This window comes from Centropristis striata, chromosome 20, assembly GCF_030273125.1.
Source record: "Centropristis striata isolate RG_2023a ecotype Rhode Island chromosome 20, C.striata_1.0, whole genome shotgun sequence".
Lineage (NCBI taxonomy): Eukaryota > Metazoa > Chordata > Actinopteri > Perciformes > Serranidae > Centropristis > Centropristis striata.
This window is the reverse complement of record NC_081536.1, coordinates 3317199-3343319: the sequence shown is the minus strand read 5'-3', so window position 1 is coordinate 3343319 and position 26121 is coordinate 3317199. Positions and strand designations below refer to the sequence as shown.

Below are 26121 nucleotides of genomic sequence, written 5' to 3'. Positions count from 1 at the left end.
AGATTAGGTAGGTTGGGGGGAAAAAAAGCCTTGCTGATTCTAAAGCTGCTCAGCAGATCACATGGCACAGGCAGCATCACCTCTGCAAACAGCGCAGATGGAAGTGGGAACCACTTTGGATCCTCATTTCTTAACATCTACGTGTGAGATATTGAGCTTTTCACAATCCCCCCTGCTCTCTACTTATAGTGTGACATCCGTGTCTAATAATAAGAGAGGCAGTAGAATTGGGAGGAAGGGGGGCTGTTTTGGGACATGGAGGCTCTAGTACATTCTAAGAGTGGTTTTTCAAATCCTTCTCCTCCTTGTCCGCCCTCCTCCTCCTCCTCCTCTTCAGCATCTCCCATAGGATCAGACCAGAGACAGGTGGTCACTGGGAGATCAGTGAAGCATAAGCAATCAGGCTATCAGATACTCCCGTCCACACCAGCAGCTCAATTAGACCTGAGAATCCAGTCACCTGACAGCAACGCCCGCTACAGACCCAGTCACATATCACACATCAGAGTGTGCATGCACGTAGACAACACTCACACGCATGCACATGCTACTTATTACAAACTATTACACTCAAACACTTCAGCCCTGACACTGCATCTCATTATGCATAACATTTAAAGTGATGAAGACAGGGGGATCTTCAGTCAAGAGCTACACTGAACTCTGTGGTCACAGCAATTTAAAAAAAAAAGAAGCATGGGTATCAATATGCTAATGAAAACACAAGTAATGTAATCAGAAATGAGAAAAATGCAGCAACAGAAATACAGAAACTCATTTAAGCACAAACTGGGTCAGTAATACCCCAGTTACAAGTAACAAAACATGCTCCTGGTAGCTAATTACTTATCAAAACTGTCTTATTGGGTCTCCCTAAAGATGATGCCCATATGTATACACACTGTGCAACAAGCTTGTCTGCTATGCCTGTGGCACTGACTGGGATGTCTATGGACAAGATGCAGCGGCAGCGCAGACCATGGGAGTGACGCATTGCAGGTACAAACACACCAATCAGAGAGCGCGATTTCTTTCAGCTACGTCTTGTGCCCCATCACGGAGTAGCAGAAAGTATTCATACGCCGTCATGTAGACCGCCATTAATACGCAGTATGATTTCAAATATCGACGTCGACGCCTTCGTGGCAGTCCTACGTGGATATTGTAGATGTTTCTGGATTTTTTCGTCTGGCTAATAATGTATTTGAAAGTGTTTTCAATTAAGTTAATAACTGAGGAAAAGGGAAGTTGGCGGAGTGATTTTGAAAAGGGGAGGAGTTTGGGATAGAGCCGTTAAAGGCGAGTCCAGTTGCCTCTTCGTTCCTCAGTGTGTTCATAGAGATTGTCAGTCCGCTCAGGCTTTGTTTTGGCTTTGGTTTCTTACGGATTTTGTCGTGATCCAGCCGCTGCATCTACACCAAAATGGTAAGAAAAACAAGATTATATTCTTCTCTCTCGTATAGAGTCGGTTGGCAGCCCCATAGCACTTCTTATTTTTCTCCTAAATAGAGGAAATGAATGGTGATGAAACGTAACGTCACCAGTGAGTGGCTAAGCTGAATCCATGTGCACTTTTTTTTTTTTAAAGGTTATTTTTTTTAGCATTTTACTGCTTTATTAGATAGTCACAGATCACAGATAGAAAGGGGGAGACATTGGGGAAGGCGGGATTCGAACCCGGGTCCGCCGCAAAAAAAGGACGCCCCGATCCATGTGAACTACCGCAGTGCTGGCCGAATAAATGATGCTAGGAAATGCTAGTGTGTTAGTCAAAGCTAGCCTTGGCTAAAGCTGCAATGGACTGAATAAATGCATTAACATTAACACCCAATGTGTGCACAACAGCAGTGCAGACACTATAAACAGTGCTGCATAGTAAACGCCGCTTTCTCTTTTAATAACGTTGCTTTAATACAAGCCCATCATGCAGCATGCTGTTTGACGTTAATGTGGGCTGTGCAAAGCTGTGATAGTGGCCGAAATGTTTCCCTTTTGTGCAATACTTCTTCCACTTAATGGTAGGCGCTGATTGGGAAATAATGTCGCGACTGTTTGCCAACCAATGTGTTGCTTGTGACGACTGCTGTATTAGTCAGCCACTCCGCTCAAAGTGTGCAGCGTTATTGCTCTGTAACTGTGAGCCGGCATATAACAGTAGGAGCTAACTTTGGCGCGTCCTAGTTATCATTTACCGCCAAATTATACGTCGCCCATTGTCTATGGCAGGGTTGGGCAATTAAAATGCTGGAGGGGGCCATCATGTTTCATGGACACTACCACAGGGCCACATATAGGACCGTGCACTTAATCAGATATGATGAAACTGCAATTTACAGTGCAGCAACTTAACATAATTCATGCTCAAATGCATGCATAACAGTATAAATAGGAATACAAAAGGGTTGAAGCAAATAAAAAATAACCACTTACTGAAACGCTTGTTTCGTGTAGTTGTAAATGCTGATAAAAGTAGTATAACCTCCAGAATAATTACTAGAAATATGTGTTTGCAACATTTTAGATTAAAAGGCGGCCCCAACTTTGAGGCAATCCAGCTTGTTTTCAAGATGGTAAAGCTAATTCTGTATATTTTGCTTCTTCTTATATTTTACAGGCTGATCAGCTTACAGAAGAGCAGATTGCTGGTAAGACATCGCTGCATCGATCTACTTCTTTCCTCATGTCCTGCACAGTGGCCTGCGTTATGGATCCTTGCATCCCTTGCAGTGGATTTATACTTTTGCCTTTTAAGGCGTTCCACAGGGCAGCCTACTGGTCATAAAACAGGAATGAATGAAACGGCTGTTGCTTGCTGGCTCTGGAGTGCAGAAGGAACTCCCTCATGGAAAACTTTGCATTTTCATGCTTGCCATGTAATATATGATGTAATCTGGAATGGCTGTGTATTCTGTTAAGGTGCTGGCAGTCACCTTTTTTATATGCTGTGCAAGATAAGAACCTTTGCCCTGGGTGTGTTCCCCATTAGATGGCATGATTCAAGATGAATTGCTGCAGTAACTTGGGCCTACTGTACTGATATCCTAACCTAGATGTTGTAATCTAAATCATGCAGGAAGAGTGTGTCAAGTAAATGCAGCCAGTATGAGCTCAGGGACACTTGCTGTAATGTATGCAGTGCATGTATAAAATGTGGCACAGTTGTAGTAGTTTCCCTGATTATATCTTCCAGCATCAGTTTACTTTATTCAGCTTTAGGTCTCAGCTTTCACAATGTGCTGATCATACTCTTGCTACATTTCATGGTATCAGCTTGTAATTGTATATTTTGCTGATGTGCCAGTTTTTAAATTCTCTGTTTGTAGACATGACATTACATGCACGAGCACGCTCTCCTCTGTTCTGCTGTTGGGGGAATTCACAGGCATTTTAAGTGCAGTAAGCGGCTGCAGTGATTTAGAGTTTTAATGGTTTAATGGTACCAAAGGAATTAGACCACCCGTGACATTTTCTGCAGTTGATGCAGACAGCAGGCTTTTCCTCCTAACAACAAAAAGGGTGTTGCCCTGTGTGTTTGACCCTACAAATGGTAGGGCAGGTTGTAGTTTTTGACGCTGATGAGCTGCTGCATGCCACTACACATTGCCCATTGGCCTCATCACACTTGATGAGTGTGTCATCATTCTTCATCCCTCACGGCTCAACCAAACCACACAGGCTGTCATCTGCTGCTGATGCAGCCAGACTGGCCTGCTGCTTGCCCTTGTTTAGCCAGAAACCATTGCAGTTGGAAGTCAAAACAAACGTCTGCTGCAGCTAGTTTATAACTGAAACATAAGTGATGTAATCTTGGTCTCTGGACCCAATTTAGGGTTATGTTATGCAAGGTGTGTTGACAGCATTGCTTGTTCATCTATGCATGTAAATTCAACCTTTTGCAGTGTCTTATATTGCAAGTTTTGATGTCTATATCTAGCTATAGGTGTGACATCTCTGCCTTTACTAAAGGAGCCAATCAACTTTTTTTTTTTTTTTTTTCCTACAATCAGAGTTCAAGGAGGCTTTTTCGCTCTTTGACAAGGATGGAGATGGCACCATCACCACTAAAGAGCTGGGCACAGTCATGCGCTCTCTGGGCCAGAACCCCACAGAGGCAGAGCTGCAGGATATGATCAATGAAGTGGATGCTGATGGTGAGAACTCAATCTGGCCTTAAAAACATGCTCACAACACACATACTGTTGGCGGACTCGATGGAAATCCCTCATCAATGTCTGCTTTTCTTTTTTTTTTTTTTTGTCTGTCAGGAAATGGAACGATAGACTTCCCAGAGTTTCTGACCATGATGGCGAGGAAGATGAAGGACACAGACAGCGAGGAGGAGATCAGAGAAGCATTCCGTGTCTTTGACAAGGTAACTAGCTGTCTGCACTCCCACTCTCGCATATGTATATGTGCAGCGGGTTTTTAAAATGTGTTAACTGACTGTCGCTTTCAGGACGGCAATGGATACATCAGTGCTGCTGAGCTGCGCCACGTGATGACAAACCTTGGAGAGAAGCTGACTGACGAGGAAGTGGACGAGATGATCAGAGAAGCAGACATTGACGGAGATGGGCAGGTCAACTATGAAGGTTGGTAGATGTTGAAATTTATGTTTTGAATCTGTTTGGGTCACTCGTCTGATATTAAGTCGCAACAATTATTTTTTTTTCTCCCTCTCTCCTTACAGAGTTCGTACAAATGATGACGGCGAAGTGAAGGGCTTGTACAGATTTCGTATATAAATAATTTGCCTTTTTTTCTTTGTGTAATTTATCTGTAAAATCTTAATAGCCCCCCTTCGTCCCTGCCCCTTCTGCTGTCCAAAGGAACTGCATGTAAACTGCATAGGCTCTTGTCCCCATGTCCCTTTCTTTTGCTGTCATGGTGTTTTGGAGTGACGGAATGGTCATACAACCAGATGCCTGTGGAGGCCCCTGGGAGCCGGAGAACTTCGAATCTTCCCGTCTTGTGTGCTCGGGGCCCCTCCACGCATGGCGACATTGGAAACCTGTCAGCTGGTTGTCACTTGGCAACACTGTTGGCATGGAAACAATGTAGAGGAGTTTAAACTCTGCATGGACTACGGACAAAGTATATATGGAAATCTCTCAGCATTGCACTACTGCAAAAAAATGACACGGGTGTATCTCCTAGGTACTCGTACAAACTCTTTTTGTATCTGCTGTTCTATATACCAGAAAACGACTAATCTTACCATGCTTTTTAATGTTTTACTCACTACTTTACTTTTATTTTATTATTTTTTTTATGACCTCCTGGTCATGCCTCAAATAATCCATTCCAAGTTGTATATTTTTGTTTTCCAATAAAAATTACAATCTACCCGGTTTTGAAAATTGTCTTGTTTTCTCAGTTATAATGGATCCTTGAGTTTGTATACCCTGTAAGAATTCCCATTTTTGTATTGAGGACAGGATGCTCCGTTTTTGATAGGATTTTTTTTTCTTGTTGCTTAGAATACATATGTTTACCAATTTAAAGTGTCCCCTGTTAATTTCCAAAAGCACTGAGGAGCATCAGCCAATGCCTCTTAATGTTCAGATAAGCTCAGATCAAATCTGTATTGTCATTAAAATAAAAGCACTGAGTGGGATCAAAGGCTTCTATTTTGAAGTACACACAATGGTACTCGACATTGGATTAGCCTTGTACTGTCCAGGTCCCCTTCTGACTACATAGGCCATGTGTTGTCTGCTGCTGTTGGCACAGCACCATGTAGAAGCTGACTGCCTCATGTCTTACTTGGCATTTGCCCCCCAATCACAAGGTGCAGGGGATTGAGCGTACATCAGAAACCATGGTGTAAATAGAGGTGTACCTGTTTTTTTGTTTTTTTTTTGGTTAATTTCTGATTATTGAGTTTGTTACAGTAGCTTGCAGAGATACTAAGTTTGTTATTTTGATGAATGACAAAATAAAGCTCTATTGTGGACCTCAGCTCTGCCTCCTGTGTGAATTTTAATGGTTGCTGCTGTTAGTTTGTGCCCTTGATCCTATGCAGTGGTTGGATAGTAACACTTTAATAATGCTTGACTACAGAAAATATACTTAAACTTTATTGTTTTATGACGGTTGGGAGTGTCTGCTGCACATTTAGTGGTCCCTGTGGAGGCACATTTAAACATTTAGAGCATTATGAAATGTAAATAACTTTTACACAAAAACATAATGATGTGAAGAGGTAATGTACTAAAGTACTCCTGATTTTAATTTCTCAATCTTGAGTGTTAAAAATAATGCACTATCCCTTTCACAGAGGAACAGCTTTGGTTCAACTCAAAAGGAACACCACGATCCGCAGCAATTTCAGGTGTGAATTGATGACACAAGTGGTTCTCACTTTGTCAAAACTAATTATCACAAGACTTAAAAAGCTCCCAACTGAAGTGTCATCACGGTCTACTTATAACAGGCTGTTAATTAAACAGCACACCAACGGCAGCCTTTGCTCTCTGCATTCATGCAAACGGAAGAGTGTGAACGTACATCAGGTACTGTGATAAAAGAAAAAAGAAAAAGGAAAGACTTAGAGTACAGCTCCTTTGCTACCTGTGTGTTTTCTCTGTATGTTACCTCATGTACTCTCCGGCCACATGAGACTTCCTTGACGAGCAGTGTAAACATGGATTCTTGGCTCATCCGAACCATGTGTTCCATGTAACCTAGCAACCAGGCCGAATGTTGCTCTTTTGCTCCCAGAGCGAGATTTTCACTTCAGGTAATGGTCTTTAGTTCTGCTGTTCTGAGAGAGAGAGAGTGTGTGTGTGTGTTCTTGTATTTCCTACATAGTGAGGACCAGAACGCGTTCTTAACCAACAGAGTGAGGACATTTTTCCGAAGTGAGGACATTTCATCCGGTCCTCACTTCTTTAAAGGCTTTTTTGAGATTTCAGACTTTGTTTTAAGGGTTAAAGGTTACATGATAATGATAATTAACTGAAACTGTATTGTGTGGTTACAAAACTAACTAAAATTATAGTGAAATTGTCCTTCATTTTCGTCTTTGTCAACTTTTTGACAGATGGATCAGACAAAGGAAATAATGGCAAAATTTACTGTGACCTCTTTTAATCTCCCACCCAACAAATACTGCAAATATAGCAAACTCACTCTAAAAACTCATTAAAACTAACTCAATTTGAAAACAAAAATTCACAAGAAAATTAAAACTAAAACTAGTGAAAAATCCAAAACTATTATAACCTTGCATGGGAATTCACTGTTCCAATGAGGGTCCTCACAAAGATAGAAGTACAAGAATGTATGTGTGTGTATGTGTGTGTGTGTGTGTGTGTGTGTGTGTGCTTGTGCCTCACACTCCAGCAAACAAGAGGTAAGATCCTTCAGACTTCATACACAAAGAAGAGGGTTGGATTGAAAGAATTTCTCAGGGTAAGTATCACACTTTAAAACAACAGCCCACTCTTCCTAAACAAAACCTACACACGTCTACACTGTAGATGACAGCAATACCCAGAAAGAGCGGCTGATCACATTGTACTTTATGTAGAACACCATCTGTATTTGTACTTAGAATGGGCGTGGTTTATTAAATAGAAAGTGGGCGTGGTTTAAAACGGAGGTGTGACATGCAGAAGTTTGACATCTTGAACTGGGTTGATTCTAACTTACTTAAAAACAGAAGACGGTGGTTAGCCTTTTCATCAGTGTGGGTTCTCTCCGGGTCCTCCAGCTTACTCCCACAGTCCTAAGAGTTAATTAGAGACTCTAAATTGCCTGTAGGAGTGAATGAGAGCGAATGGTTGTCTATCTCTATGTATCAGCCCTGTTATAGTCTGGAGACCTGTCCAAGATGTACCCCGCCTCTCGCCCAATGACAGCTGGGAGGTTAAATAGTCTGGCTTCTAACCAGAGAGTTGCCTGTTTGAATCCCAGGGCAGACAGGTCACAGACTGAAGTGCCCGTGAGCAAGGCACCTAACCCCCAACTGCTCCCTGGGTGCAGAAATGGGTTAAATGCATGGGACAAATTCAGTGTGTGTGCAAACTGAATCTAAATGTAATCTAATCTATCTAGACCTGAGTTTGGATAAACAGTTAAGGAAAATGGATGTACATTAAGAGATACCCAATAAGGATTTTCCTTCATCACAACTGTACTGTGTTTTCGAATGAAGAGGGATGCCAATCAGTGTCATGGTTGACAAATAATAATTAGATAATAGAAATAAATAGCACCGTCAAACCATACAAAACAATGCATGCAGACAGCAAGTAGCAACACAATACACCACCAAAACCACCACTGAAACTACAAATAGACCACAACTCAGTCCAGTTTTCAATAGTTCAATCAAGCAATTTGACGATATGATGTCCTATCCACCAGAATATTCTCCTGACACAAACCCAAACAGAAGTAGAGCTCAGCAACTACTGGAGAATGTCTGACTGAGAAATAAAACCAGATTATTCCACTCCGTAGACCAGGCCTGTCGGCTACGATGACGAAGACTTCACAGCCGAGGTAAAGCTGGTGTTTCTCTCCTTCACTGGCGGCTCTGAAACACACCAACAGATGGAGGTTGGTTTCACTCTTCACGGTTTATTTAGGGGTTGTGATTGGATTATTGGGAAATTGTGGGCGTAAACTTTATGAGGCGTGAGTGACAGGCGGGTCGCGAGTGCTGCTTTAATTCTGATGCCTGGTTGCTACGACAGAAATTGAGACATTTTACCTGGATAGTCCAAAAATCCAATCCAAAAAAGTAGAGAAATCAGTTGCATAATTTGAATTTTACTAAATTTATTGGCCCTCATTGGGTCCTCAAACACTAGTTTGGAAACCAGTGCTCTTAAACAGCCTGGTCTCTGCAAGATATTTGGTAAAATTGACATGTATTCTTGTTATATCTTGGATTGCAATTGGCACTGCAATGAAAATGTTTGATCTGAATTCTAATCAATATCACAGTATCTCTCCAAATATCACATAGTGGTGGTGGTGGTGGATGATGATAATGAGGGCTGAGCAACTAACTTCAGCATGCACAGTGTCTACTCTGGTGCTGGCTTGCCATTGTGTCTTACTCTCCGTCAAACTGGTTGGTGAGTCTAAATTTAGCCCTCCACCAGGCCAGCTTGTTGAAAAATTGATCGATAGTGGAGTCGCTGCTATAGTAACAGTCGCAGTTTTAATGGTGGTCAGGTGTCACTGGATCTCCAGTCGAGCAGATAGTGAGTGACAATGAGTACAGTGCAGGATACGGCCACATGGAAAAACAAAGCCGTCTGTAAAGTCGGTGACATGTCCAGGGGTGGTAATAGAACAGATAAGGTAAGGCTCTTTAAAGCCCTCATAACTCTGTGTGGTTAATGAGGACAAGCTGAACTGGTAAAGAACAGGATGACACATGTGGAGATGCATCAACACATTGTTGGCATAGCAATGTCATCATAGCAGAAACAATCTACCGTGTTTTGGCTTGTCTCCTGTTCTTATCTGCAGGGTGATGACAAGGTGGACCTGTGTGGCCGCGGGAGCTGGTGGCTGGGAACACTGAAAGTAGGTGTCATGCTGCAGTACGGTTTCATAGCCTGTCTGCAGAGGAGAGGCTGCTACATTCACTCCTCGGCCGACCCCAACAACTGCCTCATTAGCTCATATGTAGATACAGTAGATTTTCAGTTAATGGCTTTTATTGCATAGTGCTATCCCATTGTCTGGGTCCAAAGTGTGCTCTCTGTCTGAAATAAATTCAAACACACCACAGTAAATCCAGTCCTTAAGTGCCTTGCAGTGCATTTGTGGGAATAATGCACAGACCTAATTAATTATCAGTTTATCTTAATGTGGAGCTCTATGGCTCCATTGTTCATCAGCCTGGTTTGACAATTATTGTTTGTAAATTAACTGAAAAGATAGCTTGTTTCCTGTACATTAGCAGTACAGTGCATTTATGTAATGCATATTATGTCTGCTCATAGATACATGTCATAGGTTACAAACGGGGACCATCCCCAAGATGTTGCTTGTCAGTACGTAAAGGTCATTGAGATTCAGTCAAAATTCAGATGATTGGAAATAACGATTGTGTTGTTAATGCCTGATATTGGACAAAACCGTCCATCTGTTTAAACTCAGTTTCAACCCAATTATCACCTCCTTGCAGTGCTCATTGGATTGAGTACTGTTTCAGCCTAGAACCATTGTTTTATATCATAATGCCAGATCAATCAGTCAGGTCTGTGGAGTTGGCAGATTCAAAGGTCTGGACCCAAGCAAGTATGTAAAAAATAATTCTTGGCCTAACCCTAAGGGTTTATAACACTTAAAAAAAACAACTAACTAGGCTAGTGTTCCATTGCCTGTGAATCAGACCAATCTGAGGGTTTGTTTCTTGAATCTTGATCCATATTTTAACAGCGTTGCCTAGTTTGACAATTTGATCTGAGTTGTGTGTGTCTGAATGGGAGATTGACCAGACGCATCACTCAGAGCAAATAAAATATTACCTCGGCAGGAAACCAGTCTAAGGGCCAAACACTTGGTTTTAACATTTGGATCACAAGTGGATAGCAATAAATACAAGTGTGAAAAGGGTCAAAGACGCATTGTGATCGGATCACTCAAACCACTTAACGTTTCCTGTGTCCCCAACAAGGACGTAACTGAAAAACGCGCCATCAATACAGGCCTGGTGATGGTTGTTTGGTTGACAGAGCGCCATGGGTCGTAAAAATGAAGAGAAGCACTGACGTGTGTGGTCGGGATGCAAGTGAAACCAGATGTCTAATCTTGATTTGAGCAGAACATTCAGTCCAAAGAAAACCTGACAGCTCATATTGTTACTGTGCTGTTTACGAGGGTATTGCTAGCAAGATAGCAACTTAAGACTCAAGTTGTTGTTGTTATCAGACCTAATGAATGTGCACGGGGCAGTTTCACCTTTAAATGTTAAATGGACCTGCACTTATATAGCCCTTTTCTAGTTGCTTTGCGACCTCTCAAAGTGCTTTACACTACAGACAGCGCTCATTCACCTATTCACACACACATTCATACTGGTGGCAGAGGAGAATGGTGCCACCTGCCACCATTGGGAATTTATTTGGGGTTCGGTATCTTGCTCAAGGGATCGAACCACCAACCCTTCAGTTGGGGGCCAACCCACTCTACCAACTGAGCCACAGCCGCCCAAGTTTTAAGCAAGTGTTGTAGGTAATAACGAAATCCCAACACAAGTGGTCAGTTGGACACCCTTGGAGACTCATGATACACACAGGTGTAAACATTGATCTGTCCACTTGTGATCCGATCGCCCAAGACTCATTGTTAAACCAGGGTCTAAGTTTCCAGGCTAAAGTGGTCCAGTTGCTAGAGCTTCTAAAGCTTGTATCCGAGCACCAGGCCATGTGCTGAGACATCCCCTAAACTTCTCTCCCATCACCTTTTCAGGACACACCCATCCCAGGTTTCTATCACATCCGTGACTTCATCGAAGAAGCTGAACTGAACCCTGTGAGGAAGACCTATGGGTTCAAAGGTGTGGGCCGAAAAGTTCAAACCCTCTGTGTACCTAAAGGGGATTGTCTTCTCCCTGGGGCTTATGACTACACCGACTCCATTCAAGAGGCACTGAAGCGCCAGGCATCCTACTCTTTCAAGAACTGTCCACGGCCCGACATTGTCACTCTGGGCATCAGGGACAAGGTGCGGTTTACATGACTTTCACTGATCCTGCTAGCATATGCAGTTGACCACATATTGAAGGAAGAGTTTACCATTTTGGGGAAATACAAGTATTTCATGTCTTTGTGAGATTTAGATAGAAAGTTGGCTGGCACTCTCATGGAACAGGTTTTACAGGTAGCTTGCACAAGGACATAAGCACGGGATACATGCCAATGGCTTAATGCTAGCTGTTGTAGCTAATCCTTAGCAACTCTTGTCATCATCACAGTGTCACAAACAGAGACCATTCCCAAAGGTACTGGATGAGCCAAACCATTGTTTGTCTTGAAGAATAGAATCAATTTGTGATCTCAGAGGAAGTAACGCATTGAAGCTATTTGTTTGCAAAAGTTTATCAACCTCCCCAGTATTTCTGTGCAGTGTTTCTTTAGCTACAGAGTGGGTTGCTATTTATGATCAATAGGTACAATTTTTGGTCTGTGTAGGCAAGATGGTGCCAAACCTGGCAACCTCACTGTGATGACAAGCTTTTTGGCAAGCTGCACATTTGTTCATTTTGTTATATTTGAAGTTATTAATTGCATGATGTGTTGTTCACTCATAGCCCTCTACATAAGCTTGATTCAAGTATGCATTTCTTACCTCTATGGGTATAATTTACATATCGACACATCATCACAGTAGGTGCCTTTCCCGAATGCTTCAGCAGCTGACTAACTGTAAACAGAACGTGTTGGAAACACAAGCCAGCTGTTGGCGAGCAGATAAAAAACAAGAAACTCATGCTGATACTGTCATAGATATTTAAACACTTCTTTATCTTTATTCCTTGTGGCAGCACATAAAAACTTCACCATGTGACTACGATGTGACAGCGAAGCCAGTGGAGAAGATTCCCTGCAAGTAAGCACTCGACAAACAGCCTCTCTTTAACTCTCAGATCACAGCAGAGCAGACAACCCATGAATCATCCCTTGATCGCTGAATCCTTCCCCCTCATACAACTTCTCCTTCCCTCTCTCATCTCCTCACAGTACAAAGATGGAGGAGCAATCACCAACCTGTTCTCTCATTTTCACTGCCTCTGATCATGCATGGCCTTATTCTTTTCTTCTCTCGCTCCTCTCTGTTTTTGACAGCCACTCCCCCCTCTCTCTATTCTTGCAGGCATGTGATGTTTCGGTCGACCGTGCAGCGGATCAGCTTTCCTCCTGTAAGTATCTAGTCACCAAGACTAGTTATTAGGACCATTCAGTCTTTCCATTGCCCACAAAAAGGCTTCATTACAATACACTTTCAATAGGTTTTGGTTACAAGCTATGACCTAATGTGTATCTGGTGCTGAACACAAGCCAGTTATGACAACCACAAGGGTCACAGAAAACTGATCCCACAGGCTGTCTGATTGTATCATTTTCCCTATTTGAGGGCCCGTTATGGCACTGTACTGGCTGACCAGTCAGCTTTGGTTCATATTGCAGGGTTGCAGCCTTAGCCCGGTGTCCATGCTGGTGGCTGATGGTTATTTGAGCCGTGCTGGCAGCTGCTGAGTGTTGACAGAGAAGGAAAGGCGCTAAGAAATCCCGAGGGTGTTATTACGGAGTTGGGAGCAGTTTTCTGCTGTTAGTGGTGTCACAGCAACTCTAAGACAAGTTTATTGTCAAAGGTTAAGCACCTACACAAATCCCGCAGCGAAGTTAACTGAAGGCCCGGATCATTCAGACGGCTGATCTGGCACAAGCTGGCAGTCTCTACTGGGTCGAAATTGGAGTGTCTTAATGGTTTATACTGGGAACTCTTGGTCCATCCTGAGACAGGTAATGAGGATTAGATGGATTTCTTTTGATTTCCATACATCAAAACAAAAACCTCCAATGAGGTGAAGATGTTTGCGAACACAACAAGAAAAAGACGTATATTCTTCTTTTCTGATTTGACTTAATTTCTTCATCCTAGAGCCACTGTGTGTCCCAGATTTATGTGTGTGTTTTTTATGCAATATCGACTAGTGCACGTGCTGCTCAGAAGGAACTATTGCCCCTTTGTGATTCAAGCCTGTTTATGACATTTTCATAAGAATTAATGCTTTCCTCTCTGGCAAGAAGTGGTTCAACCTTTAACTACTGCATGAAAAAAACTGCTTATCTAAACACCTGCTGTTTGCTAGTCTCTATTAACCTCCGTGTTGGTTGGTGCCTCACTTTGATCCAAACTGAAATATCTCAAAAACTATTGGATGGATTGCTGTGAAACTTTGATGTTCCCCAGAGGATAAATCCTAAGGACTTTGGTGATTGCCTGACATCTACCACCACCATCGCTGATACTTGTATTTTTGAGTGAAAAATCTTAAAGCAACAATTATTGGAACAATTGCCGTGAAATTGTATACAGTCATTCATGCAAACAGGCTAAATTGTAATAAATTGGTCATCCCTTAGTCTCACATAGCCAGATCTATCTGCACAGTGTTGTCTCAATGCTTGAAAAAGGTTTAGCTGCACCTATTATCTGTTTTTATATCTTTAAACCAAGGATACAGCGATTGTTCCCTTGCAAAACATGTAGCGGAGAGAAGACAAGGGGAGGATAATAATGCAAGAGAGACACAGCCAATGTGGTGGAATGTAACCAAGTACATTTACTCAAGTACTGTACTTAAGTGCAATTACAATGTTCTTGTACTTTACTTGAGTATTTCCATTTTATGTAACTTTATACTTAGTACAAACATTGTACTTTTTACTCCTCTACATTTCACTGACCGCTTAGATTACTTTTCAGGTCGAGATTTAACATAAAAAACATAATAAATTTAAAGTGATATGACATTTTTTTTATTTAACCTCATGACAGTGTATTAAGTAGTTAAAATGAGCCCTATCACTAACACTTCTTATATAAATGCATCAATACAAATGATAAATTTAAAATATATTTAACAATCTGAGTGGGTCCATTCTGCATAACGAGTACTTTTACTTTTGATGCTTTAAGTACATTTTGATGCTGATACTTTTGTACTTTTACTTCAGTACGTTTTGGATGCAGAACTTACCTGTGTGGTATTAGTATTTTTACTTAAGTAAAGGATCTGAATACTTTTTCTACCACTGCTTCTGACCCATGGTGTTTTTACCAAACTTTCATTGGCAACTGTCGTTTTCTCCTCAGGTTACAATGTTGGTAGCGTTAGCATAGTTAGCTGTTAGCTGTTAGCGGTCGTCTCAGCTACCACCTTGTTGAGAGCTGTGTGCAAGAAATCAATGTGCTCCAAATTCCAGTGTCCAGTTTTGAATACAGGAGCTAGGGAGAAGGACACTAAGTTATTCCCCAACACTCGTGCTAGATAGCTAGCTTGGTTAGCATGATGCATTTCTAATTCATAACAAACATAACAAACAGCTGACCCATTTGTGAACTGAACATTGTGGCCAGGCTGGATGCAGCAATCAAAAACAGGTCAAAGTTTTAAAGTTCCACAGACATTTTACAGCATGTGCCAGTTACCTCCGCCACACAGGAGGACGTTTCTAACGTGATGTGCCATAGTAGGAAAGTAGGCCAGGTGCTTTGGCTCTAACACACTCATACACATACACATAGAGTGTGTTAGAGAGTTTCACTAGCGTGCACCAGCTCCCGTGAAATACACCTGCATTAGCACCTCTGGGAGCATCAGGAGAGCGCGCGGGGCCCAGCAGGCCAGTTGCTGAGGATCAAGTGAACTGGCAACTGGGATCAAATGGCATGTAATGGTAGCAGCTATCCCTCCGAGGAGCAGAGGAGGGGGAAAGACACCTTCCTGTCTCCCTCTGTCAGAATCAGAGACCAGCTGAAAATGAACGGCTGGTCCTGTGTTCAGGGACAGGGAGACAGTTTTATGTCTGAGGAGGAGGGTAGAGGGGGGGTGCTGCTATTTCTGCATGGCACGCCGCTGGTGATGACCAGTATGTGTGTTAGTGGGTAAGAGGAAAGGAGAAGTGAAAGGCAAGAAGAGAGACTGACTTTTGACAGAGACATAATCTAAACCAGGGGTGTCAAACTCAAATACATAATGGGCCAAAATTTAAAACTTGAAAAAAATCGCGGGCCAACATTGAACAAATAAACCTTTTAATATATACCAAACATGTTTTGCTTTAACATTAAATATGGAACCAGCAACGCTTATAAACATACAATATATAACTAAATAGTGCAGACATGCAAAATCAAATTTCAAATAAAAAACACATCAGTGTCAGTAATTTATTAAATAAAAAATAAATAAAAATCGTATGCCTCTTTTCTATTTGCATCCATCTGATTTAAATATCAAAATAAACTTTTATTTATCAACAGGTTAATAAATTCTGCCTTTCTTTTCGCCATTTTTGGGAAGGGGTAGCTGGGAGACAGCTCTAGCTTGAGGTTGCTATGACGACTGTCACAGAGGAGCGTTTCTGGGTCCTGTCCTGATTGACGCGCCAAAACAACAGCAGGGCATTGTGGGATTTGTAGTATTAGCGGTAAATGCGCCGTATAATACCGGCGGGTCAGCTTTTATAGTACAATGATAAGTAAATGTAAGTAAATTTGGTATTGCCTCGCGGGCCAAATAAAATTACACTGCGGGCCAAATTTGGCCTGCGGGCCAGAGTTTGACACCCCTTCCCTAAACACAGTTCACATAGGTGAAAAACCCACAGCACAGAGACCACAAGTCAGGGCCATAAAGACAGGAGTCAAATGATATGTCACAGGTCTTAAAAATATTGGTATGGGACCTTAAAATAGATCTGGTGTATATTGTTCGTGCAACCTTCAGATGACTTGGGTATCAGCGTATAACAATAGGTTTACATGAGCTTATAGGTCTATAGGTGAAAGAATGTATCTCTCATTTGGCCCTGTAAATGTTAGAGGTCATAATGTACAGAAAGTGAATATAGTGCATGATTACACCATCACATTTGGTTTGGTTGACTGTGTAGGGTTTACTTGGTTTCATTTGAACTTCAAAGGCGCCTATATGAGTCCAGAATAACACGATGACATTATCTAAATAAAATCAAGATAGCTGCTCATATTTAGCTGTTTCTCTGTGTGTTGATTGTGTGTTAGTTAAAGGGACAGTTCACCCCAAAATCAAAAATACATATTTCATTTCTTTGATTTAATTTCCTATCTGTAGTGCTATTTATCAATGTAGACTGTTTTGGTGTGAGTTGCCAAGTGTTGGAGATACCGGCTGTAGATATGTCCGCCCTATCTCAAATATAATGGCACTTGGTGGCACTTTGCCTGTGGTGCTCAAAGCGCCAAAAAAATAATTTGGAAGAACTCAACAGTCATGTGTCTTTCCAGGAACCATGACTCACAGACCTTGCTCTGAGCAGTGTAATGTAATTTGTTTTCTTCTTAACTACACCTGCCAATCTTATCACCACACAGAAGCTAGCTGCTAGCACACCTAGCATCTAGTTCCATTATATTAAAAAAAAGACATCTTAATATCTCGGCAACTCACACTAAAACAGTCCAGACTTTACCAAAAGTTACCAAAACCATTGTACAATAAACAAGCTAACTGCTACATGTTATCAACATTTTCAATGATGATAATGTTGAAAAATGTCCAAGTGGCAAAAGTATCACTTTATTGAGGTATATCATGTTAAGCTAAAGTAATTGGAAGGACAAGCCACTTTGTCTTAACCCACTGTATTGCCAAACTTTTGTCCAATACACAGGCTACAAGCTAAAAGCTAACGTTACTGCTAATTGACTTGCTACAAGCTAAAAGCTAACGTTACTGCTAACTGACATTTTTAATAGTTAAAAATGCTTTTAAAAATGCAGAGAAAAACAAGCCTGCTACCTCTGCTCATCTGACAAAAAATACCACAAAGAAAACAGTATTTCATGCTATTATTACATACAACAAAGTCAATGTTTAACTTTTTTCTCATGTTGGGGTCATTCTAGGAAAAGTCATTGAATTTCAAGTATAAAAAAAAGATCATTAAGGAGGTTTCCTCTGCTGTTAAACATAGTAGCAGGTCATTTTTGACCCCTAAGACAACACAAGGGTTATTTTGCTGATTTAACAAAGCACATGTTTTCTGTTTTTTATATATTTCTTAAATTACCCTTAGGTACCAATATACGCATGCAAGCTAATAATTACATGCTAGCCTTGGTCAACACACACTGCAAAAAAAGAAAAGTTGGGTGAACTCAAAATTTCAACGCAACAAACTTCGATTAAAATTTTAAGTTGGACAATTAAACTAAATATTTTAAGTTTTGTTTCAGATTCAATTCAGATTTTTGTCAACTCAACTGTAAAATGTACTAACTTATAATGGCTACTCTTGTAGCTGTAACAAGCAGCGGCGCTAGCATCAGTTAGCCGCTAGCTTACGCTAATGAATTTCACCGATTTCCCGCATTTCACAACAAAGAAATAAGAGTTAGCAGAACTATTGTCCCTTGTTGTGAACCCCAACTTAAAGATATAAGTAACAACAACTCACTAACTTGTTTTTGAGCATAAAACTGGCTTCCTTTGTTGTGCTAACTTACATTATTGCCCTAAATGTCAAAAATGTATATTTCCAAGTTTTACAAACTTGGCCAAAAAATACAAGTTGGCTTTTTTGCAGTGTAGTATTGAGGTTTGATCAGAAATTCCATCAACCAATGCATCAATCTATAACTGCTCCTGTCTCTGACCACCTTAGAAGGAGGGACCTGCTCCGTGTCACTACAATCCACAGACCAGACCAGGAAAAAGCATCACTTCCTGCTTCAAATCCACATTGCCGCGGCTCCACTGCGTGCACTCTGTGAGTCCAGTACTTCACATTCAGCTACATGTCCTCTATAAATACACACAGGTCGTGTGAACAAGTCCAATGTTGTACTTTGTTAGTAAAGTGGCTAGTTTGTTGCTGTCCGTCATCAGTGTGAAAGTATGAATTCATCCAGTTTTTTTTTTCATCCTTGCAGCTCAATTCCAGATGAGCCAATTAATCTAAGTTTAAGAGATAAGTTATGAAAAATGGAACATCACACCGTTACATAACAGTATGCAGCAAGTAAAACATACCATAAGCAAAGATACCCAATGGCTTCAGTACTCGAGAACATACAGTCATAGAAACAATGATTAGACCACCCTTTTTCTTACATTTCTGGTTCATTTTAATGCCTGGTACAACTAAAGGTACATTTGTTTGGACAAATATAATGATAACAACAAAAATAGCTCTTAAGAGTTTAATTCTAAGAGCTGATATCTAGCCATTTTCCATGTTTTTCTTAATAATAACCAAAATCGTTATCAAGAAAACCATGGAAAATGTCTAGATATCAGCTATTAAATTAAACTCTTATGAACTAGTTTTGTTGTTATCAATATATTTGTCCAAACAAATGCACCTTTAGTTGTACCAGGCATTAAAAAGGACAAGAAATTGAAGAAAACAAGGGTGGTCTAATACTTTTTTGACTGTATTCTATAAATACTTTCCATGGGATTGCAGATTTCTTAACAGCATTTAGAGAGAAATTAGAAGAAAATAAATGAATGAAGGGTCAGCCTTGTTTGTGTGCGTTAATGTGTGTGTGTGTGTGTGTGTGTGTGTGCACGTCTTTGTCTTCCACAGAAGACCCCGGGGCCAGGGGCCTACGAGCCTTGCTGGAAGTTGGGCGACCGTGTGGACACAGAGGCCATGGACCCTTCATTTAGCCTCTTCTTCCGCAACATTCTCTAGTGTGGACTTTATTTCCCACAATGCCTCGATCCCACCACCGTCTCCTCATCCTGTCGGCTCGATGGCAGATCTTCACCTTGTGACCCCTACCTTATTTATAACATCAAATCATGAGCGTACATAACAAAGAAATATCTTCACTCTCTCATAACTTGGATCCATGTTTGTTTGTGCACGTCAGTGAGGGATTTTGTGGTCTGCCAACGACATAATAAGCTACACACTGCAAAAAAAGCCAACTTGTATTTTTTGGCCTAAAACAGTGATTTAAGTTGGTAAAACTTTGAAATATAAATTATTGACATTTAGGGCAATAATGTAATAAGTTAGCACAACAAAGGAAGCCAGTTGTCTGCTCAAAAACAAGTTGGTGAGTTGTTGTTACTTATATCTTTAAGTTGGGGTTCAAAACAAGGGACAATAGTTCTGCTAACTCTTATTTCTTTGTTGTGAAATGCAGGAAAGCGGTAAAATGCGGGAAAGCAGTGAAATTCGGTTATTAGCGAAAGCTAGCGGCTAACTGATGCTAGCGGCTAACTGATGCTAGCAGCTAATTGATGCTAGTGGCTAACTGATGCTAGCGGCTAACTGATGCTAGCGGCGCTGCTTGTTACTGCTACAAGAGTAGCCATTAGCGTAGCAATGCTAACTCAACATTGTGGTCGCAACATTAGCTGACATTTCATAGCGGCGTTACAATCGTGCCAATTTAGCACATTGCAGAAGTTAGCAGAAGTAAGGACTAAAAGTTATTACAATGTAAAATTATAAATTCCAAAATCTGAATTCAGAGTTGAGCAAACTCAAAAACAAAACTTAAAATATTTAGTTTAATTGTCCAACTTAAAATTTTATCGAAGTTTGTTGCCTTGAAATTTTGACTTCACCCAACTTTTCTGTTTTTGCAGTGCATTCGTTGTGCTCAAATCGCTTTAGTGACGCCGGCCAGGGAAGCAGAATGATCTTATCTGCAACAAAGGGTACTTCATTCCACTTAACTACATGTTCCCGGTATTGCTCCCTCCCTTCATCTCTCCTCTCTCCTGCTCTCGCTCCTCTTTCGCTCTCTGTCGACAGCCAGGCTGCTTTGCCTTCCTACTATCTCTGCCCTGCGATGCACTCAGGAGGAGGAATGCTGCTCAGCCATGCGTCACATGCACATAGCTTAGTGTGGCATGCTGCACCCTCAGATAACACATTCAGCATTAGGGGCCAAGGCAGTGGCACACAATAAAACAGCTATTCTTATCGCTAACTACTCCGCATACTCTTTCTTTCTTTCGACGAAACAAACAAACACGGCCAATAATGTCGGGACGCGGAGAACCGCCACGATAGGAATCACATCCCCGTGGAACATAATGGTGGTGTAGATTACAGCGGACAGGGAATAGGTGCAGAAATAAAAAACACATTGGAGATTTGTTATTGGTGTGATCCTGGACAATGTTTCTTTTCTCATGGATTCACTCAAAGAAGGGTTTTGCTGAGCGTGCATGCACTTTGTCAGCACTCTTTCATATTCATAGAAGACACTCAAGGCGAAAGAGCAGCAGGATTTTGTGCCACAGCCAATTAGACAGTTGTTGAGGGAGCACATTCATCCAGTCTGCTATCAGATCCAAGGAGGAAAATGTGAACAATGCTAATTAGAGCCCCACTTTCTTGAGCTGTTTTTCAGTTTTGTTTTTAGTTTTAGCAGTGGTGGAATGTAACGAAGTACATTTACTCAAGTATTTTACTTAAGTAACATTTTGAGCTACTTGTACTTGATTATTTTCATTTCATGTAACTTTATACTTCTAATTCACTACATTTTAAGGTTAATATCGTACTTTTTACTCCGCTATATTTAGCTAACAGCTTTAGTTACCTTTGACATGAAAATCATGATACATTTAAATTGATAAGATGTTTTTTTTAATTAAACCTCATTACAGTATACATCTCAATACATCAGAATATCATGGAAAAGTCAATTTCCAGTAGTTCAAGTCAAACAGCCCCAACCAAGTATTGAGTGAATATAGATGGACATACTTTTCAGAGGCCAGAATTTCCATATTAAACATACTTTCTAAATTTAGTCTTTTGTTATATTACATTTTCTGAGACACTGCATTTTAGGTCTTCATTAAATGTTAGCCATAATCATTATAATTAGAAGACATTAAATAAATTAAGACATTAAATGTTTCATTCTGTGTGTAATGGATCTGTATAATGTGTTATTTCTACTTTTCGAATTTAATTACTGACATAAATAAACTTTTCTATGATATTCTAATTTATTGAGATGCACCTGTATATTTAGTAGTTAAAATGAACCCTATCTTGAGGAAATTATAATGATGCTTTCATAAAAGCATCAATACAAATAATCCAATGATATATTTAGAATATATAAAACAAACTGCATAACAAGTACTTTTACTTTTGATACTTTAAGTAAATTTTGATGCTGATACTTTTGTACTTTGTCATGTCCAGGAAAACGTGTAAAGTTAATTTGTCTTGTGATTTCCTGTTTTATTTTTTCGTTCCACTTCCTGTTTGTGTCCATTGTTCCCAGTTTTAGATTACCTGACTCCGCCCTGATTGTTTCCACCTGTGCCCTTACCTTTTGTGTATATAAACTTTGTGTCTCCCTTTGTCCATTTCATTGGCAGTTCTTGTTGCTTTGATATTTAGTTTTTTAAGAGTGAAGTTTTTTTTATTCCTAGTTTGGCCTCATAAGAGTGATTTTCTGTTTGTTTATTTGTTTTTTCTTAGTCAAGCCTTAGGATTGTGAGTTTTAGTTTCTGAGCTTAGTGTAAAGTTTTTCCTCTGTAAAGTTATTTTTATTTTTGTTTAATAAAACTTTATTTTGAAACTTTGGTCTGAAGAGTTGTGCACTTGGGTTCAGGTCCATAGTTCAGTCTTGACATACTTTTACTTCAGTAAGATATGAATGCAGGACTTTTACTTGTAGTGGAGTAATTTCACAGTGTGGTATTAATACTTTTACTGAAGTAAAGGATCTGAATACTTTTTCCACCATTGACTTTTACACGGGACACAAACAGTGGACTCCAGGGTGAAAGTCACATGCTTTGTATTATTTGTTTTGTTTATATTTTGTTTGTATTTTTTATTTTCATCTAGCTATGTAATTTAAGTAAAGTATAGTTATTTATAGGTTTAAGAGAGAAGGTCGCGTATAAGCCCTTTGGGCTTTTTGATCTTTCCTGCATTTTCCTGCAACTGTTTCTTCTACTGTTCTTTCTTTATGATTGTATGTTTTTTTAAGTGCAAACAACAATAAATAAAAAATAAAATAAAAAAGTCACATGCTTGTTTGACCTATTCTTCACCCTTGACCAAAGAGTTACGCAGACTTTGATCAGAAACATTTTGTGATATGTCAACAACAAGCCTAGTCCTTGAGAGTTTCGAGACACGATATTGGGTTCATGAGAACGAGACAAGACGAGATTTTAAGAAAACTACAATGACACAATATATGACTGGACCAACAGACTTTTATTTAACCGAGGTGCACATGCATTTTGAAATGTTTCATTATAACTCTTTACATGCATGATGTAAGCATGAGCTTTTAATAAACTTCTTCTTCCACAAATTGAAATTAAAACTAAAATTTATGAAAGTTAAAATAAAATATATTTCTTTCTTTTTTTTAAGTTCAAAAATACTAGCCATGTTTCCTTTAGGGGGAAGAGTGGCCACCGGGACGATTTTTCGATCGTCGCGTAATCGCTTAGCGACAGTTTCGATCGTGATCACATAAGCGATGGATTAAACACGGGAGAAGCAACTGTGGCCGCTGCCGCTTACTGTGCACAACATCAGCAGCTGATCATAAACACAGCAGCATGGCTAATTATGCACGGCATCTCTGCTGATCATAAACATAGTGATTGTGAATTAACCAGCATCGCTAACTGTGTGAACAGAGTGTCCGCCCGTTGCTTGTTGTAAATCGCTCAGTGAACACCTCCTGCAGCAGCAGCACATACACACTGTACTGCTACAGAGCTAACTGTTAGCCTGTTAGCACATACACACTGTACTGCTACAGAGCTAACTGTTAGCCTGTTAGCACATACACACTGTACTGCTACAGAGCTAACTGATAGCCTGTTAGCACATACACACTGTACTGCTACAGAGCTAACTGTAAGCCTGTTAACACATACACAATGTACTACTACAGAGCTAACTGTTAGCCTGTTAGCACATACACACTGTAATGCTACAGAGCTAACTGTTAGCCTGTTAGCTTATACACACTGTAATGCTACAGAGCTAACTGTTAGCCTGTTGGCACATACACACTGTACTGCTACAGAGCTAACTGTTAGCCTGTTAGCACATACACACTGTACTGCTACAGAGCTAACTGTTAGCCTGTTAGCAGGACTGTGCCAATTCGGTTCGTTCTTACTCTTCTTAATGAGTCGTCGGCCCCTGCAACATCATTCTGGCTGCTTGCTGCTTCCCCTCCTTCTCCTCTTCTTCTTTTCCTTTTACTGCCCTCACAGGTCACAAATAGAACTTTGGATAGCTCACAAATCTCTTGAGACAGATTTTTAACGTGACAAGAAATATCTTCGAGTTTAATCTCACACGCCTATTTAATAGGATTTATATTTTTAGGAGAACAGACTGTAGACATGCTGCTTGATAACAGGTGCCACTTTTACTTAGAGGTTTGAGTTTGGAAAAGCATGTGACAGAATCATTTAGGTTTGGTGAAGAGCTGCTCAAAACATCTCAAACCACCTCCATTAGTGGGTCAATCCTGCTGACAGAGCACATCCCTAATGCTTCCTCCATATTACATGACTTAAGCCCTGATTTTCAACTTGCAGACCCCAGATCGGTGTTGGCTCGACGCTTGCATACCGGCCGTGGAACGCTATGTTTAAACTGTTCCAAGATGAGAGCAGAGAGGTCATCAATGCATCGCAGACATATTCAAGATATTTAGCAGGTTAAATATCTGAATCTGCCAGGGAGCCACAGCCAATGAGAACACAAGATACAGATTGAGGAGTAAACCTGGGGGAAGGGTCAACAGCAGGAACTTTACTTTACTTTGTACCAAAGTTTAGGGCTGTTCTCAAGATAGGCCTCGACAGATCTGTTAAACTGAGTTTCTCCACAAAGATTTGTGCAAAAGCTCCACTTTAAATCTTGTTTACCAGAGATGTGCTCAAAAGTTTCTTAGAAAAAGTCATTCAGCATGAAAAAAGCATTAAAAAAATGACTTAAAATCCACTTAAGAAACCTCGACCAAGTAGTCAACTAATACACTTTCAGGAGGCCGCCTTACCTACAGTCATGGAAAAAATGATTAGACCACCCTTGTTTTCTTCAGTTTATTGTTCATTTTAATGCCTGGTACAACTAAATGTACATTTGTTTAGACAAATATAATGATAACAACAAAAATAGCTCATAAGAGTGTAATTTAAGAGCTGATATCTAGACATTTTCCATGGTTTTCTTGAAAATGATTTTGGTTATTCTCAAGAAAACCATGAAAAATGGCTAGATTAAACTCTTATGAGTTATTTTTCATTGTTATCATTATATTTGTCCAAAAAAAATGTACATTTAGTTGTACCAGCCAGTAAAATGAACAAAGAAATTGAAGGAAAATGGTGGTCTTATAATTTTTTTTCAATGACTGTAAGTTGCTGTTGCAGGAAACAGGCTATTAATAGCAAAGATGTGTGACATCTTGCATGTGTTTTCATGCCAAGACGTTGTTTGGAAATGACTTTAAGACTTCAGAGACAACAAGCGGTGAAGATAGAAAGTCGACTTTGAAAGTTGTGGTGAGAACCAAACATGAAGCTTGTATTAATTGTGTTTGTCTCTTGCTGAAGGGCACTTTAGCAAGGTGACATAAACATAGGCTGGATTTATTTAAATAACACTTTGTTAATGATATGGGGGTTTTGGAACTTGTGAGATATTGTAATGAGGCATTTACTCCTCTACACGTATTGACATCAGTCAAGTGTTTTGTTTGGGACAACAGTCGGGCGAGCCGTGCAGACATTATCACGGCACATCTACTTGGCTGACTTTAATCCCCGCCGCTCTGTTTTCCTTCAGTTGCAGAACACTTAAGAGCTCGAGGAGGTTCAAGAGCCGGGCTCTTATTCCCTCTGTCATTATTCTGGAGACAAAGGAGCCGCACACTTCCACCCGGAGAGGAAGACAATCTTATTAACACGGGGCTTTGCATGTAGCCTCTAGAGGGCTGGGCATGTGTATCCACTTATTGCAAAGGAAGACGCAATGAGAGAGATGTGAATGTGTGTGTGTGTGCGTGTTTGTGTGTGATGAGCAGCCATTCTGCCTGTGGTCAACGCACCAAGCCCCCAGTAATCTCTGTCTCTTTCAACCCACGGCGCTCTTCCTCCATTCTCATCTCAGTGATCTCCACGGTCCAGCACTGATCTCTGACATATGCCTCATACTGACGACTTAACACCCTCCATCTCCCACAGCCAGCCTCGACCACAGGCACGGATAGGCACCCGCTCTTCCGCTGTCAATCAAGACCCCCCCCCCTCGCGTAGAGACACATTGCTTCAAAGAATACGCACGCAGCCGCACAATGCAATGCATGCACTTGTAATCCTTTGCTTTTTAAAAACAC

The 26121-nt window shown here is 40.6% G+C and overlaps 2 protein-coding genes across 2 annotated transcripts; both read left to right on the top strand.

Annotated features, from left to right (window-relative positions):
* Positions 1-1295: 1295 nt before the first annotated feature.
* Positions 1296-5961, top strand: calm2a (calmodulin 2a (phosphorylase kinase, delta)). The gene is made up of 6 exons (XM_059359114.1): positions 1296-1425; positions 2615-2645; positions 4008-4151; positions 4266-4372; positions 4457-4592; positions 4691-5961. Exons 1-6 carry the CDS (start codon positions 1423-1425, stop codon positions 4717-4719), a joined length of 450 nt encoding a protein of 149 aa, XP_059215097.1. The 5' UTR covers positions 1296-1422; the 3' UTR covers positions 4720-5961.
* stpg4 (sperm-tail PG-rich repeat containing 4) lies at positions 4906-19599 on the top strand. Its single transcript, XM_059359933.1, has 8 exons — positions 4906-4971; positions 8470-8568; positions 9493-9549; positions 11443-11697; positions 12518-12582; positions 12847-12892; positions 18408-18512; positions 19335-19599. The coding sequence occupies exons 1-8, from the start codon at positions 4906-4908 to the stop codon at positions 19440-19442; spliced, it is 801 nt and encodes a 266-aa protein (XP_059215916.1). The 3' UTR covers positions 19443-19599.
* Positions 19600-26121: the final 6522 nt, after the last annotated feature.